This window comes from Vulpes lagopus, chromosome 4, assembly GCF_018345385.1.
Source record: "Vulpes lagopus strain Blue_001 chromosome 4, ASM1834538v1, whole genome shotgun sequence".
Taxonomy (NCBI): domain Eukaryota; kingdom Metazoa; phylum Chordata; class Mammalia; order Carnivora; family Canidae; genus Vulpes; species Vulpes lagopus.
The window spans coordinates 43199088-43215965 of record NC_054827.1 but is presented as its reverse complement, the minus strand read 5'-3'; the positions used below and the strand labels follow the sequence as shown (position 1 = coordinate 43215965).

Below are 16878 nucleotides of genomic sequence, written 5' to 3'. Positions count from 1 at the left end.
GGATCCCAGAATGAAATGAGTAAGCAACACACGCCATTCTACAACTTCCGAAGACAGTCGCAGACCTTCCATGGCACCGTCAGGAGCCGCAAGAGCCCAGCCACTCGCTGCGTGCACTAAGACGGGCTGTTTCATCTCCAGGCAAAGTTGCCGAATGACCGCTTTGTCCAAGACGTTTCCAGTAAAGGAATAACCCAAGTCTAAGTCCCGCTGCGAGCTCGGGTACCGAGGAAGCCCCTCCCCAGCCCGGCTGCAGCTCGGGGCGGGGGGTGGGGGTGGGGGGTGGGGGGGCTCCCTGGACACAAGTTGGGCCACATTTCCATCTGCATTCCGTCCGAGCTGACGTGCCGTGCACGCCCGGCCTGCTGCGCCAAGCCCGCTCCGCTCCCCAAACTTGTGCACGCTCTGCCCCGGCCGCGCGATCACACCGGCGCCGAGCTCCCGGCCCCGGCGGTGCGGCGGTGCGGCGGCGGGGGGAGGGGACGGAGAAGTCGAGGGACTTCCTAATCTATCATTAGAAGATGAAAGCACCGGCTCGGGAGCAAGGAAAGTTCAAGGGGCAGCTAGCTGACAAAGGGAGGCGGCCGGGTCCTGCCGGCGCCCCCTCCCCCGAGGCCGGCGGGGAGACCACCTGGCCCGGCTCTTTGACAGCTCCGCGAGTGTCCCGCGGCGGACTGCTTTGTAGTTGACAATGCGCGCGTCCGGGGACCACCGAGGTGTGCGGCGCCGTGGGCTTCCCCGCTGACCACGCTAGGCCGGGAGAACCTCCCAGAAACGTCTCCCGACACAGATGCACCAAGAAAAGCCGGGCGCAAGGGCCAAACTAAAAAGTAAAGTGCGGCGGCGGCGGCGACGGCGGCGGCGGCGGCGCGGGCCGTCGGAGCCCGGCCGCGCGGAGTGAGGTGCGGGCGCCCGCGGGAGGCCGGGCCGGGCCGGGTGGGGGGCGCGCGGCGCGGGGCGCGGGGCAGGCGGGCGGCCAGCCAGGCGGGCGGGCGGGCGCCCCGGGCCGGAGCCGCGCGGCCGCCGGGCCCCACCCCCACCCCGCGGGGGCGGCCGGGGGCGCGCGGGGGCAGGGGGCCGGGCGCGCCGGTGACAGCTCCGGCCCGGCGCCGCGGCTGGCTCCCGGCCTGGCTCCCTCACACTCAACTTACTTCTTTCTGGCTCTCTGGAAAGGGGAAGCGCCATCTTTGCGAGGCCGGCCCCGAGGTCTTTTGTCTGCGGCTGCGGGGCTCGGGGCCGGGGCTCCGGGCTCCTCGGGGGGTGGTGGCGGCGGCTGCGGCTGCTCCGCGCTCTTGTCCTCCTCCGACGACATCCTAGTCACCAGGAAAGACACATGGATCCCGGTCCTCCTCCTGGGGGGCTCCTCCCGCCGCCGCCGCCGCGGCCGCCGCCGCCGCTGCTGCTCGGGTTCCTCCTCCCCGGCTCAGCCTCTCGCATTTCCCGCAGCCCCGGGAGCAGCAGCAGGTACCGGGAGAGGCGGCAACATGGAGCGAGCAGGACACGCACTCACACACATACGCGCGGGCGCGCGCACCTCGGCGCGCAGGGGCCGGGCGGGGGGCGGCGGGCGGGGCGCGGGCGGGAGGGAGGGGCCGGCCGGCCGGGCGGGAGGTGCGGGCGGCGGCGGCGGCGGGCGGGGCGCGGGCGGGGGCCTGGCGGTGCGGGCGGGCGCGGGCGGGCGCGGGCGGGCGCCGGGCGGGGCGGGGCGGGGCAACTCAGGGGCGCGGGGGGCGCCGGCCGGGGCTGCGCCCGCGCCCCTCCCCCAGCGCCCGCGGGCGGGAGGAGCCAGGGGCCGCGGCGCGGGGGGCGGCTGGCGGCGGGCGGCGGGCGGCGGGCTGGGGGTCGCGGCCCCGCCGGCCGCCCCTCCCCCGCGCGGGCCGCGTCGGGCCGGGCGGCGGCGGCGAAGTTTTGACAGCTGCTCCAGTTGTTGTTGTGGGTTCCGGGCGGCGCGAGCGCCGGCCCCTCAGCGCCCGCGCCCGCCCTCCCGGGCCGGGGAGGAGGAAGTTTTGCGGGTGTGCGTGTAGCACACACAGACACACACACGACCGTCGCCGCCGCGCGAGGGCCGCGCCGGGTCTCCCCCGGGCGCCCCGCACCACAGACCTCTCAAACTCGCCGCCGTCTCGCCCACACACGGCCGCCGCGACGCCCCCGCCCCCTCCCCCACTCCTCGGCCCCGCCGCCCCCCGCGCGCCGCCGCTGCCACTCACAGGGCTCGCTCCGCGCATGCGCCGCCCGCGGACGCGCCGCCGCCGCTGACCTCACCGCCCCTCCCCCGCCCCCGCTCCCTCCGCCCGCCTCCCCCCGCTCCCCTCCCCTCCCCTCCCCTCCCCTCCCTTCTCCTCCCCGCTCCTCGGCTCCTCTGACGCGGCCGCTGGGGCAGCGCCGCGACTCCGGCTCCGGCTCCGGCTCCGGCTCCGGCTCCGGCTCCGGCTCGGGAAAGCGCCAAGCTGCGGATGAGGCGATCCGGGATCGGGGTCGCGGGACTCCGCGGCGCGCGCCTCTCGGAGAGGAGGGCGGCGGGGCCGCTGGGGCTACGCTCGGGTTGCCCGGGAGCCGGCGGCCGCGGAGACCCCGGGATCCCCGGGACCCCGCCCCGCGGCCGGCCGGACCGAGCCCCCGGCGCCCCAGCAGCTCCCGCGGACGCCGAGTGCGCTGCGACTTCGCCGCGATCCGATTCCGGGGAGAGTTTCGTTATTGTAACGTCATTTAAAAAATGGGCCAGAGACGGTTTGTAGAGCTGTCAGACAGAAAGGAGGGTGACATGTTGAGCCAAAACGCCGAAAGACACCCCCCCCGTAACAACCGCAGAACTCGATCTTGGCGGGGGGGGGGGTGCCCAGAAATGCAAGGATTTCTGAGCCACCTCGCGGTGCGCGAAAGTGGGGCCAGAAGCGGGGGAACGGGCACTTTCTCGGGAAGGACCGTCACACGTGCGGGCGTGTGGACTCTCTTCTGCTGGGGAGGTAACTCTTCGGGGCTTGGCTTCACATGCACCGCCGACCGGCGTGTGTGCACCGGCGTGTGTGCCCCAGTGTGCGTGCCCCAGCGTGTGAGCACCGGGGGAGAGTACCAGGACCTATCAGCATCTGCAGAAGGATGGGGATGAGCCGTGCTGCGCGGAGCGTGCCCTCCGGGCCCGCCCCGCCGGGGACCTTCCGACTGCGGGCCCTCCCGGTCCGCCCAGCAGGCTCCGAGCGAGGCCCCCGCTGCAGGTTCCGGTTTCCCAGCCAGGCTCTTCGCCTCCCATGACTCCCAACAGCCAGAACTTAAACTTTGAATTGCGTTTTCTATTTGGGCGAAGAATACACACAGTTTCATTTCCAGAGCCTGTTCTGGCCAAAAGCAGTTCCTTGAAATGGCTGAAATGAGGAGTCTAAGAAGATAGTCATTTGAATTCCTACAGGGCTTAATCCTTGCTGGCTTGTTCAAGTTTCCTAAATTTACAGCCACGGGATTTTTGAGACCGGGGAGAGGCTGACGTGGTAAATGCACACTATAAATTAAAAGTGCCTGATTTATAAATAGAAGTGCAACATGTATATGCCTAATGATGAATTTATGAAGCAGTATATTTAAAGTTTTTTCATTCCTCGTTCTCTTCAATTTTCTTTTCTTGCACATTACATTTTAAAGTACACTTTTCAAACATTGGGTTATGAATCCAAATGCTTTTCTGTGTTCATTACTGAAATTAGAGCAGTCATTTCCAACTGTGAGTTTCACATGCACGAAATTATACATCAGGATATTTCAATATACTTCTTCAGCACTTGGGAGAATTTAAAAGAGTGTGTGCAAATTGCAAGTCACTCCTGCTGGAGAGAAGTTTTAAAAGGAATAACTGAGGACAGAACAGAAAAGTGGGTACAATGAACAAAAAGCTAAGAAACAGAGGTCTGTGCAGTGATGCTTCTGGAAAGAAAAGATGTTGAGGGATAGGAAGCCCAGCCTTAAATCTCCTTTCCTTCAGCTACTGTGAGCAGACAAGCAGTTGGGATCTGTTTAAATAGAATAGCAGGCTTGTGGGCCTGAAGTTCGCATGGGTAGAGCAAATAAAATACAACTCAGAAAGCAAAGGAAGGATTCAAAGAATACCTGTTTAACAAAGTTTTCCGAAGGTTTTTCCATGTCCATGATCCAAATTTCAGAGCCCTGAGACCACAATGGCAAAAAGCCAGGAGTCATGTAGCTGAGGTTACTCAAAATTATAAAATCAGAAAGGCACAAAGTGTCTGGAAGCACCAAATGAAAAAATATATATATATATACTTTTTTCATAGGTACACAAAAATGTAGGTATTTTTAAAACAAGGTATATATGCACCATAATATTAGCAGCAATCATCTCTGAAGGGTTGGATTACAAGGGACTTTCACTTTCTGTATTACATTTCTCTATAATGTTTGAATCCTTCAGAGCACATGCAGTATAATATGTATTAAATATTTAGAATGTGGTTTGGGAGGTGAGGATTGTTATCTACACCAATGAAAAACCAACATCTCATGAAACTAAGCAGAATAAGACCCTCAAGGAGTCTGGCAAACAAGGGATGGTAAATAAAAATGCACAGTACAATAGCCATTCTTGCTAATGGAGGCCTATAGATGTCACTGATACGGTCTTTATTTAGAGTTTGTCTGTTTTGCTGTGTTTTAGTGAATGTAAAATATTTATAAGCCTCTCTCGTAGGTTCACTAGTAATTGTCCCTCTCTCTCTCTCTTCTTTATTCCTGTAAAGTCTTAAACTCCTCAGGGTTTTTTAGGAAGCAAACTTACTGTTGTAGAAGGACCACTGAAAACTTAAATTCTAGACCCTCTAATCTTTGTGTTCATGTTTTTACTGTTAAAGTTTCACTTTTGCAGTCGTAGGATATCAATTTTTGTCCTTTTTCAGTAAAAAAAAAAGTTTTGTTTTTAAGATTTATTTATTCATGAGAGACACAGAGAGAGAGGCAGAGACACAGGCAGAGGGAGAAGCAGGGTCCACGCAAGGAGCCTGATGCGGGACTCCAGGATCATCGCCCTGAGCCAAAGGCAGGCACCAAACTGCTAAGCCACCCAGGCATCCCCCCCAAAAAAATGTTTTTAAAAGAATTTCAGGGGCTTGGGGCTGGCTCAGTCTGTAGAGCCTATCACTCTTGGTCTCAGCTGTATGAGTTTGAGCCCCATGTTTGGTGTAGACACTACTTAACAAATAAAATTTTAAAAGAATGTCAATCATTTAAAATTAGTTCATATTGGGACACCTGGGTGGCTCAGCGGTTGAGCATCTGCCTTTGGCTCAGGGCATGATCCCAGGATCCGGGATCGAGTGGGGCTCCTTGGAGGAAGCCTGCTTCTCCCTCTGCCTGTGTCTCTGCCTCTCTCTCTCTCTCTCTCTTTCTCTCTCTCCCCGTGTCTCTCATAAATAAAATCTTTTTTAAAATAATTAATTAAAATTAGTTCATATTTAGTACATAGTGTGTTTTAGCTTTAAAAATTCTTATTGCCAAAAAAAAAAAAAAAATTCTTATTGCCTTACAGGAGTTATTTCAGTAATATGTACCTGTTGTACAAAAAATTAAAGGAAGAATCAAAGAAGTAATTAAACAGAACATTCACCTTCAAAAATAATTTGTGTGTAAGAGTGTGAGGCATAAGTAGATGTTGTGCAGCACATTTCATATAGATATGAATCTTGCCCTCTAGGGGTCTATGATTTAAGCCTGGCACTACTTAACAAGATAAACACAAAAAAGGGCAAGCAGGCAACTGAAAAATAAACATGGGAATACATACAAATAGAAAGATTAAATATTTACATCCATTGTGTACAAGACCATGGTCTTAATAGAAATGCATCTGGGGATGTGGGGGGAAGGGCAGAGGTGGAGAAGTCAGCAGACAACCCTGTCTATTTAGGAGACAAATAGAAAAACATTGTGCCAACAAGTGGTAGCAACTAGAAACCTACCCCCTTCCTCCCCCCAAACCCTCGCCCCACCCACACACACACACACACACACAGGTTCCCCTTTATTGATAATACAAGACTACTACTGCGTTAGTTTCCCGGGCTGCCGCTACTAACTACCACAAGGTGGGGGGCTTAAAGCAACAGAAGTGTATTCTTTCACAGTACTGGTAGTTACAAGTCCAAAATCAAGGTGTTGGCAGGACTGGTTCCTCGTGGTAGGCTCTAGAGAAGAAGCTGTCATGCCCCTCGGCTCCTAGTGGTTGCCCACAATCCTTGGTGACCTGGGCTGTAGAGCATCCCTCCAATGGCCATCCTCCCCCTGTGTCTCTGTGCCCTCACGTGGTGTTCTCTGGGTATGTGTCTCTTCTCCTCTAAGGACCAGGCATATCAGAATAAGGATCCACCCTCTGGACGCCACATACACACACACATACACACACACACACACACACACACACACACACACACGGTGGCTCAGCTGGTGAAGCATCTGCCTTCAGCTCATCAGGTCATGATCCCCGGGGCCTGGGATGAGAGTCCATCTAGGCTCCTTGCTCAGCAGGGAGTCGGCTTCTCCCTCTGCCCCTCCCCCCTGCCTGTAATCTCCTTCTCTCTCTCTCATGCTCACTCTCTCTATCAAATAAGTAAATAAAGTCTTTAAAAAAAGAATTCCCCCAGTACAGTATGACCTCACCTTAATTATTCAACTCAATTTAACTACCAAACAGCCTATACTGGTGCCTCCTCTCCTTAGCAGGTCAAAATGTGTGCAGGAAAATGTATATAATGAGTTAACTGCAGGCAAACTTGGCACAAAATATTCACATTTCTTTTACACCTAATCGATTTATTTATAGGATAAATAAAATCCAGGTGAATTTAGCAATGACAGTGTCCACATAGTGAGAAGTAAAGTTGCAATTTACCAGTTCCTTGGTTAGTTTAAGCTATGGAAAGGTGGGTCAAAAAATTTTGGTCCAGGGACGCCTGGGGGGCTCAGTGGCTGAGCATCTGACTTGGGCTCAGATCATGATCCCAGGGTGCTGGGATCAAGCCCCGGGGGAGCCTACTTCTCCCTCTGCCTGTGTCTCTGCCTTTCTCTGTGTGTCTCTCATGAATAACTAAATAAAATCTTAAAAAAAAAAAATCGGGGGATCCCTGGGTGGCGCAGCGGTTTGGCGCCTACCTTTGACCCAGGGCGCGATCCTGGAGACCCAGGATCGAATCCCACGTCAGGCTCCCGGTGCATGGAGCCTGTTTCTCCCTCTGCCTGTGTCTCTGCCTCTCTCTCTCTCTCTCTGTGACTATCATAAATAAATAAATAAATAAATAAATAAATAAATAAATAAATAAATAAAATTTAAAAAAAAAAATCGGTCCAAAATGTACTGTTTGGGGCCTGTTTCCAAGGTCAAAGACAATGACCAGACCCTCACATTCCCCTGTGCTGTGAAGTGAAATGGATGAAGATACCACAACATAAAATCATGTACCTTTACAATGGAAATGGAACTCAAGTCCCACCCATCACTCTTGAAGTCTCATCTCCTCAGCATGGCCCCCTGAGCCTTGCCACCTGGCCAGCCAAAGTGTCCATCCCCTCTGCCCTGCCCCCCTTCCTCCCCACAGGGAGCTCCAGACTTCAGAATTACCTTTGGTTCATCAGGCTGTCCCAGCTCCCTTCATTTCTCACGTGGCCAGTTCCTGCTTCTTTAGACCTCACCTCCATCCCTGACCACCACTCTCCCCATGCCAATGACAATGTGTCACACACACCCCCATGCTTCTGCAAGCCCCATGCTTCCCCCATACCAATAGCTCTCAGGGCCTGGAAAGCGTCCCACCCTGGCTGTCTGTATCATACCCGATGCCCTAGTGGAAAGGGCTGCAGTTATCTGCCCTTACTCATCTTTCATCTCTATGATTCAGCAGCTGCTCAATAAATAGTTGTGGAATAAGTAAAATAAATGGGAAAATGTATGTTAAGTTAAGAAAAAGAGCTAAGGTGATTTCCCCCAACATATACCAGGAGTGTTTATTTTTTAAAAAGAAACTGCATCCATATAAACAATGTAAACATGCATACTTTGCTATATTTTGTGTACATTTCTATAAAGAAGCAGACTAGTCATCTTTGCCCCCATCCCCAACATTTGTTATATGACACTCTTCTCAAGGGTTACTGGCTTTCAGAAGCCTGGGCCTGGAGGCACACACCTGTTTCTAAAGGAGTCTCCAAAATCAAAAGAGGTCAAAACAGTTGTCCACAGTTTTCAGACACCATAATATCTCCTTAAAAAACATTTCTCCCAGTCACCATAATGTTGAGAGGGAAATGATTATAGAATAACTCATATAACATGGATCACACCATCCACTTATGGAAAACTGCAGAAATCCACAACAATCTATGTAAGAATAGAAGTGCAAGGTCATAATGTTCATCAAAATGCAAACCATGATTATCCGAGCTGGAATTCCAAATGACACCTGACACCAGCTTTCTTTGCATTTTTCTTTTTAACTTTTATAATGAATAGCTATCATTTTTACAAAAGCAATCAAGTTGTTTTGGGAGGAAAAAGTTTTTTTTGTTTTTCTTCCAAATTATCTCCATTTTCCTCTTAATTATATTTCACTCTCACAGGTATTTCTTTCCTTTTCTTTCTTGCTATCATCTTGTCTGAGGAAATATTAAAACAATGCCCACCATACAATCATGATTCCTGACTGGTATAATCAGGTTCAGAGTTCTGGGGCTCCCCCTGCTTGGGGACAGCTGCTATTAAGCAAAGTAAAAAGGGTTTTTTTCCAAACGAAAAATGAATGGTATTGCTCTGTCTTTCCCCTATTCTTAATAATCGTAATCTTCACCACTTCCAGCTGGTGCTCTGCCTAACACCTACAGAAGTTGTATTCATTTGGTGCAAATCTCTTCCCCTCCCCGTGTCCAGGTTCCTGTCCGTTGGAATTCCCCATTCCATTGAACATAGTGGGTGCTCAATAAATATTTATGAAACTATTACCCCAGTGGGCTGCATTTGAGGAAGAGGAGTGAGAGAGCCAGGGAAGGAGGGCAACTGGGAGGAACTGAAATTCTAGGGGCTGAGTGTAAGACAGACAGAGACGGGCTTAAAATCACTGCCAGCGGTTTTCTACTTTTCCCACCACTGGGAGGCTAGGCGCTGACCCTCAGTTGCAGACATTATAGTTTTTCTGTAGGTTGCCAGCACCCTTCCCTCCCTTGTCTTGACCTGCCTTTGCCAGCTCGGTGACATCTCTGTCACTGGAAGGAGGAGCATCACACACCTGCAGCTGGGAAGGCAAACAGGCCGGTAAACACTGTAGAGATCCCAATGAGCAGCACCAACGGTGGGGGTGGCCAAGGAGGCCCAGGTAGACAGGTAACAACACCTAGCTAGCAGCACACAGCCCTCCCTGAGCAAGTACAACCAAACCCCTGCAACTACAACATGCTCGGCAGGAGCTACCCCTTCATTGGGAACGTGACATGGGTGGGTATTTCCACTGGCTCTCCTCTCCACTGTCTCCAAAGTTTATTTATTTATTTATTTTTAATTTATTTATTCATGACAGACACACACAGAGAGAGAGACAGGCAGAGACACAGGCAGAGGGAGAAGCAGGCTCTATTCAGGGAGCCTGACGTGGGACTTGATCCCGGTGTCTCCAAAGTTTATTTATTTATTTTTAAAAGATCTATTTATTTATTTATGATAGACACAGTGAGAAGGAGAGAAAGGAGAGAGAGAGACAGAGGAGGAGGGCGAAGCAGGCTCCATGCCGGGAGCCCGACGTGGGATTCGATTCCCGGACTCCAGGATCACTCCCTGGGCCAAACCACTGAGCCACCCAGGGATCCCCGTCTCCAAGGTTTAAATGAAACTCTGGGGACAGCCTGGTGGCTCAGTGGTTTAGTGCCACCTTCAGCCCAGGGTGTGATCCTGGAGACCCGGGATTTTATGTATATATATAAAATATATAAATATATAATATATATATAAGTATATATATTATATATAAATATATAAAATAAATGTAACTCTGGGGCCTGGTGCATAGGAGTGGGTCCCTCATGGGCCAGTGGCCCAGACCTGCCCCCCCACCCCTACCTGCCCGCAGGGCCTCCCAAACTCGCAGCATCCTTCTGTGACCTCATTCCCTGCCTCTGGTTCCATGTGCCACTCTGTGACTTCATCACGGGAATCCCGGTGCAGCTACCAGGCTCCAGAGGCCCCCAGAGACCCGCTCCTTACAGACCAGTCTGGGGAGTGGTTGAGGGCTGAGCTCTCTGCAGGCACATCATCCCTGCCCGATCCGGGAGCGCCCCCTTCTCCAGACATCAGCTGCTGGGCTTTGGGCACCTTTCTTCGCCGACCCCCCTCCAAGAAGCGCCCAAAGTCGGCTTCCGGGCGCCCCCGCCCCCGCTTCCAGAGGCGATGGCCGGCGGAGCCACAGCGGCGCCGCCTCTGCCCGAGCGCCTGGGGCCGGGGCCGAGACGGCGCGCCAGGGGCCCGGGGGCGCAGGAGGAGCACCTGCTTTGCAGCGTGCCGGCGGCGCAGACCTTGGCCAGGGTCATCCGGCCTTGCTACGGGCCCCACGGCCGGCAGAAGCTCCTGGTCACCGCCAGAGGAACCACCGTGTTCACGGGCTCCGCGGCGGCCATCCTCCGGGCGCTGGAGCTGGAGCACCCCGCCGCGCGGCTGCTGCGCGAGGCGGCCCACACGCAGGCAGAGAGCTGCGGCGACGGCGCGGCCTTCGTGGTTCTGCTGGCGGAAGCCCTGCTGCAGCAGGCCGAGCACCTGCTGCGCGCCGGCCTGGCCCGCTCCCAGCTGCGCGAGGCCTACGCCGCGGCCACCGCCGAGGTCCTGGCCCTGCTGCCCTCCCTGTCCATCCGCTCGCTGGGGCCGCTGGAAGATCCCTTCTGGGCCCTCTATTCGGTGATGAACACCCACTCCGCATCCCAGATGGACTACCTGACCAAGCTGGTGGCACACGCTTGCTGGGCCACCAAGGAGCTGGACGGCAGCTTCCACCGCGAGCGCGTGGGGGTGTGCACCCTGCGAGGGGGCAGGCTCGAGGACTCATGCCTGCTCCCGGGGATGGCCCTGTCCGCGAAGCCCTGCGGCCAGGTGATCAGCGTGCTGCACGGGGCCAGGGTAGCTCTCTTCGTTTGCGCCTTCGGGCCCGCCAGCCCAAATGCACCTGCTACGGCCCGCCTCTCGAGCTCTGCTGACCTAACTAAATTTAGGAAAGGCAGTGAACAGCTGATAGAAAAGCAGGTGGCCCAACTGGTAACTGCATGTATTAACGTGGCGGTGGTGTGGGGGAACATCGATGAGAATACGCTGACGCTGGCCGATAAGTATGGCATCATGGTGATTCAGGCCAGGTCCCGGAGGGACATGGTTTACCTGAGTGAGGTGTTGGGTACACCTCTGATGCCTTATCTGATTCCTCCCCTGAAGCCAGGGAAGTGCCAGAGGGTATACCAGCAGGACCTTGGGGAAGGTGTGGCCGTTGTCTTTGAGTGGGAATGCCCGGGCACCCCTGCCCTCACCATAGCCCTCAGGGGGGCCACCGCAGAGGGGCTGAAGAGTGCAGAGCAGGCTGCCTACCACGGCATCGATGCCTACTTCCAGTTGTGTCAGGATCCCAGACTGCTCCCAGGAGCTGGGGCCACAGAGATGGCTCTGGCAAAAATACTCTCAGAAAAAGGAAGCAGGTTGGAAGGGCTTAATGGGCCTGCCTTCCTCGCATTTGCACAGGCCCTTCAGTCTCTTCCCGAAACCTTAGCCGAGAATGCAGGCCTAGTGGTCTCAGAGGTCATGGCAGAGATGAAGGGGGCTCACCAAGCTGGGAACTTGCTGGTAGGCGTTGGGGTTGAGGGGATCATCAACGTGACCCAGGAAGGAGTGTGGGACACCCTGGTAGCCAAAGCCCAAGGACTTCGAGCCGTAGCTGATGTGGCCCTACAGCTCGTGAATGTAGATGAAATTGTAGTGGCCAAGAAAAGTCCCATGTGTCAACAGGACTCGAATCCTGTTCCTAAGAAGGCAAAGGAATGCCTATCTCCTGTGAAAAAGTCAAATCCTTGGAACAATTAAGTAGCAATATCTGCAATAAAATGGGGATTGCCCAGAAAGGCACAAACGCTTCAGAACGAATGCTTGCTGTATTTATTCCCTCCATGTTTCATACTATTAGAGTCAGTCTCTTTAGATGAAAACAACCAAAAGAACCACAAGATAAAAGTCCTTTTCCTTGATTTATTTCCTTTCAGATTCCTGGCTTTTTTTTTTTTCATCTCCTGTTTCTCTCCATCATATTTGGTTCCTTTCCTCATAAGAGCAGGATTCAATTCTATAAAACGTTTTTTTTTTTTTTAAGATTTTATTTTTTTATGAGAGACACACACACACACAGAGAGATAGAGAGAGAGAGAGAGAGAGGCAGAGACACAGGCAGAGGGAGAAGCAGGCTCCATGCAGGGAGCCCTTATGTGATCCCCGGTCCCCAGGATCAGGCCCTGGGCTGAAGGTGGTGCTAAACTGCTGAGCCACTGGGACTGCCCATCTATAAAAGATTTTTAAATTGAGTCCCTGGGCTTCAGGGAGGAAGGAAGGAAGGAAGGAAGGAAGGAAGGAAGGAAGGAAGGAAGGAAGGAAGGAAGGAAGGAGAGGAAGGAAGAAGGGAGGAAGGGAAGGGAAGGAAAGGAAGGAAGGAAATAGTACAGGAATCTCTTCCCAACTGTTTGAGTTATCCCCACCTGATATCCTAATATATGTGAATTTCTGTCTAGATGTCACATTAGCAATCTGAGAACATCAGTGTAAGTTCACAGGAGCGGCTGCACATTCCTGTTGTGATTCTTTGGGAAAAGAAGGGAAATGTTACTTTAAGGAAAAGAGGGAGGAGAAAAGGAGGAGGAGAAGGAGGAGAAAGGGAAATGAACCGGCAGGCAGAATAAAATAAACTCTTGGCATAGATAATGAAAAAACACACACCTTAGAACTGCATGAAGGTTGTTGTGTAGGTGAGGAGAATTGGGGAGCATCTGGCTTCAGGGTATCCCAGTAGGGCTGCGATTAGGGTTGGATACCCCTGGGCATTGAAGAGGGAGTTCGATTAGGGTTGGATACCCCTGAGCATTGAAGAGGGAGTTCGAGCAGAGCTGGGAGCAGAGCAGCGTACATTACCCACAGCCTTTTCCACCTTAACCATTCAAGTTATTCTGCCCCTGGGAAAAAAGCAGAACCTAGGGACAAAATCTAGGCAATGGAAGCTGCAATCTCTTACAATCATTTAAAAAAAGTGCTGTAAGCATCTGGAAAGAGATCCAGACTCAAGAAACAAATGTCTTGAAAAAGAAAAAGAAAAAGAAAGAAAAGAAGAAAGAAAGAAAGAAAGAAAGAAAGAAAGAAAGAAAGAAAGAAAGAAAGAGAAATGTCTTCTACTGGGCGTACAAAACAAAACAAAATGTGCAAAGATTCCTTTGAAACTTGGAAGAAGTAAAATCCTGAAAAGCTGTTAGTGAACAAAAGATGTAAAATGGGAATGTAAAGAACTAGACTCATTATTTCTCATGTGAGATGCAAAAGACATCCTTGTTGTGTCCTTCCTTGTTGGGGCTCCATCATTCTATTTTAGTGAATGTAACTAAGTGCTTTCATATTTCTCCCCTGCCCTCAAGTTCCATATTCTCATAGTCTCAAATTCCATAAGAGGTGATGATAGAAATAGCTAATTTTTTTTAGAAATAGCTAATTTTTTAAAAAGTTTAAACACACTGTATATAAATTTTATTTAATCATCAAAACCATCTCCTGAGAAAGGAGCTTGATTAACTCTCAGTTGCAGGAGACACAAATGAGCTTCAGAAAAAAGTAACTGGCCAAAGTTATACGGTAAATAGAAGAGGAAAATCCATTCTCCTATTTGTTGTTTTATCGCCCCAATCATACATTCCTCTATTGTGATGTTTTCACAGATACAACCCCTAGGATTACAAAGAAAGTATGTCTCAAAAGGCCTTTTGAAAATTCTCCAATGTGTTTTTTTAATCAGACAAAAAGCCTTGTGTGTGTATGTATGTATATGTATATATATATTTATATATATATATATATTATATATGATCGGCTTCTGCTCACAGAGAATATTTTAGTTATATATGCAAGACATATGTAGTCCAGACAATGTAAGATCATGTATTTTAAAAGTCCTAAGTTTGGGGATCCCTGGGTGGCGCAGCGGTTTGGCGCCTGCCTTTGGCCCAGGGCACGATCCTGGAGACCCGGGATCGAATCCCACATCAGGCTCCCGGTGCATGGAGCCTGCTTCTCCCTCCGCCTGCCTGTGTCTCTGCCTCTCTCTCTTTCTCTCTGTGACTATCATAAATAAATAAATAAATAAATAAATAAATAAATAAATAAATAATTAAAAAAAAAAAAGTCCTAAGTTTAATATACAGGATATTTTTTTGATGATTTATCTAGGGAGAAATCATATTGCAGCATTAACATCTCCTTTGCCCCTGGACAGACAGGCAGACAGACACATTACACACACACACAATTGTATATATGTAGATACAAGTTAAAATGATTGAGGATAGGATAGTCTTACAAGGGACAAGGAAAGATAGAGCAGACACAAACTGAACTAGCATATGCTGAGAACTTTGAAGGTAAAAACCCCTGACCCAAACCTAAAACCCTAGGAGACAGAAAAAATTTGGGCATCTTCAGGAGGTGCCCAGGGGTCCTGGAGTTTGGGCTGCTGGGGCCCCTGAACTGCCTTGGGTCCCACCTATACCAACACTGGTTGGTCAGCTTTTCAATTCTGTGAACTGCCAGGCATCCTTAAGATCCATGCCCTTGAGTAAGCCAGCGCTGCCTTTGCCTCCTTGTACTTGAAAAAGCATTAGCAGGTCCGAAAAGGAAGGAAACACCATGGGACAGTGAAGGTGACCGTGGGGGCAGCTAGCAGCCCAGACTTAGGGAAGAGGAGCAGGAGGAGGGTGGTCACTATAAGCTCAAAGTGCTCGGGTATGGAGTCCCTCTTAGCTTCAGCTGAGGACCTCTCCTCTCCAGCTTGCCCCCTAGGTTCTTGCTGCTCAAAGCATGATCCCTGACCTTGAAGCAGCACAGCCATTCAGGTGATTCAGGGCAGATCACTAGTGTGGAATCTCAGCCCTACCCCCCACTCCACAGACCTACTACGTCAGAATCTGCAGTGTAACACGGTCCCCAAATGATCGGGTGCATATTAAAGTCTGGGAAACACTGATTTAGGCAAGAACTCCGACTAGCTCTAGGTTGATTATGCTTAGAGTATCCTCTTAATATCATTAAGTGTTCTGTTTAAGGGTTAAAATAAAAAAAAAAAAAGGGTTAAAATATATGACTCAGAAAGTTGTTTCTTTTCTACTGATGATGAAGTTTACCAGCACTTGACTTCAGTTTTACTGGATCCCAATCTTGCTTCCAAGGTTACAGACTCAAGGGTCTCAAGTTCTCCAAAGGACCACAGAGTTGGCGACATATTTCTCCTCCCAGATGTGCTTTTCTTCAACTTCAGGAGCAGCTGAATCTCAGAAACAACACTTCAGGAAGCACATTCTTTATGGAGCTTGCTGCTGGTGGACTTGTCTTTTCCTCCACTCTCAATCCCTTTCAGTTTAGCAACATTGTTTTCTAGGACTCTGGGTGGACCTGGCAAACAGCAGCAAAGAAACAAGATCCAGAGAAAACAGGAAAGGAAAATGAGAACTTCTGAGTCCTGGGAAATAAGGAACACGTGTGCCTGGCTCAGGTGGTGGAGGCTAGGGGGCTGAGTCGTGAGAAATGTTCCATCCTTTTGGGCACTAGAGAGCACAGACCCAAGACTGGGACCTAACAAAACTACTGGGTTCCTAAAGAAAAAAAAAAAAAGTCATTGATTCCAAACTGTGAAAAGAAGATCAAAAAACAACAGGAAAGTGTTGTCCACAGTTTGTTTTAATCCTTTGTCTGCAGTCTAGGTGGCTCAGCAGTTTAGCTTGCCTTCAGCCCAGGGCATGATCCTGGGGACCCGGGATTGAGTCCTGTGTTTGTGTCCAGCTCCTGCAGGGAGCCTGCTTCTCCCTCTGCCTGTGTCTCTGCCTCTCTCTCTCTGTCACTCCTGGATAAATAAATAAATAATCTTAAAAAAAAAATCCTTTGTCTGTATGAACCTCTGCCCAAGAATCCCTTCTGAAGAGAGCCCCTTATGACAGGAGCCCTACCTTCTTGGAATACAAGTCTGAGGTGGTTTTACTGCAGAAGCTGGGAGAGAGAGAAAAGTAAAATTAAAGAGAAAAACCCACAAAGTCCAAAACTGGGACATCTGAAGGGGAAGAAAGGAGAATATGGAGGCTCAAGGACCCAATAATTTCATCTGTAAGTAAGCAAAACTAGTTTCTTTTTTTTTATTAAGATTTTATCTATTCATGAGAGACTGACAGAGAGAGAGAGAGAGAGAGAGTCAGAGACGCAGGCAGAGGGAGAAGCAGGCTCCATGCAGGGGGCCAGACACAGGACTCAATCCCAGGTCACCAGGATCACACCCTGGGCTGAAGACAGTGCTAAACCACTGAGCCACCTGGGCTGTCCTCAAAACGAGTTTTTTTTTTTTTTAAAAAAAAGGTTTATTAACTCATTTGAGAAAAAGAGAGAGAGAGAGCATGAGTGAGAGGGGCAGAGCGAGAGGGTGAGAGAATCCCAAGCAGACTCCATGCTGAGGATGGAGCCCAGTTTGGGCTCAATCCCAGTGCCCCAAGATCATGACCGGAACCAAAACCAAGAGCCAGATGCCTGACCGACTGCGCCGCTGAGGTGCTCCTAAGCAAAGCTAGTTTTAAGGAGATTTGCTT

The 16878-nt window shown here is 51.2% G+C and overlaps 2 protein-coding genes across 14 annotated transcripts in view; one reads left to right on the top strand and one right to left on the bottom strand.

Annotated features, from left to right (window-relative positions):
• KMT2C (lysine methyltransferase 2C) overlaps positions 1-1560 on the bottom strand; it is a 284116-nt gene extending 282556 nt beyond the window's left edge. For all 13 annotated transcript variants that reach the window (XM_041752737.1, XM_041752743.1, XM_041752742.1 and 10 more), the window contains exon 1: positions 1152-1560. In XM_041752737.1, coding sequence (XP_041608671.1) covers positions 1152-1312 — 161 coding nt within the window. In that variant the 5' untranslated portion in view covers positions 1313-1560. The remainder of the gene's footprint in view (positions 1-1151) is intronic.
• Positions 1561-10176: 8616 nt separating this feature from the next.
• Positions 10177-12388, top strand: CCT8L2 (chaperonin containing TCP1 subunit 8 like 2). Its single transcript, XM_041752920.1, has one exon. It carries the CDS (start codon positions 10424-10426, stop codon positions 12089-12091), a length of 1668 nt encoding a protein of 555 aa, XP_041608854.1. The 5' UTR covers positions 10177-10423; the 3' UTR covers positions 12092-12388.
• The last annotated feature ends 4490 nt before the right edge of the window (positions 12389-16878 follow it).

What these genes read in the sequence shown, in the direction of transcription:
- CCT8L2 (XM_041752920.1), top strand. Translation starts at nt 10,424, where the DNA reads ATGGCCGGCGGAGCCACAGCGGCGCCGCCTCTGCCCGAGCGCCTGGGG.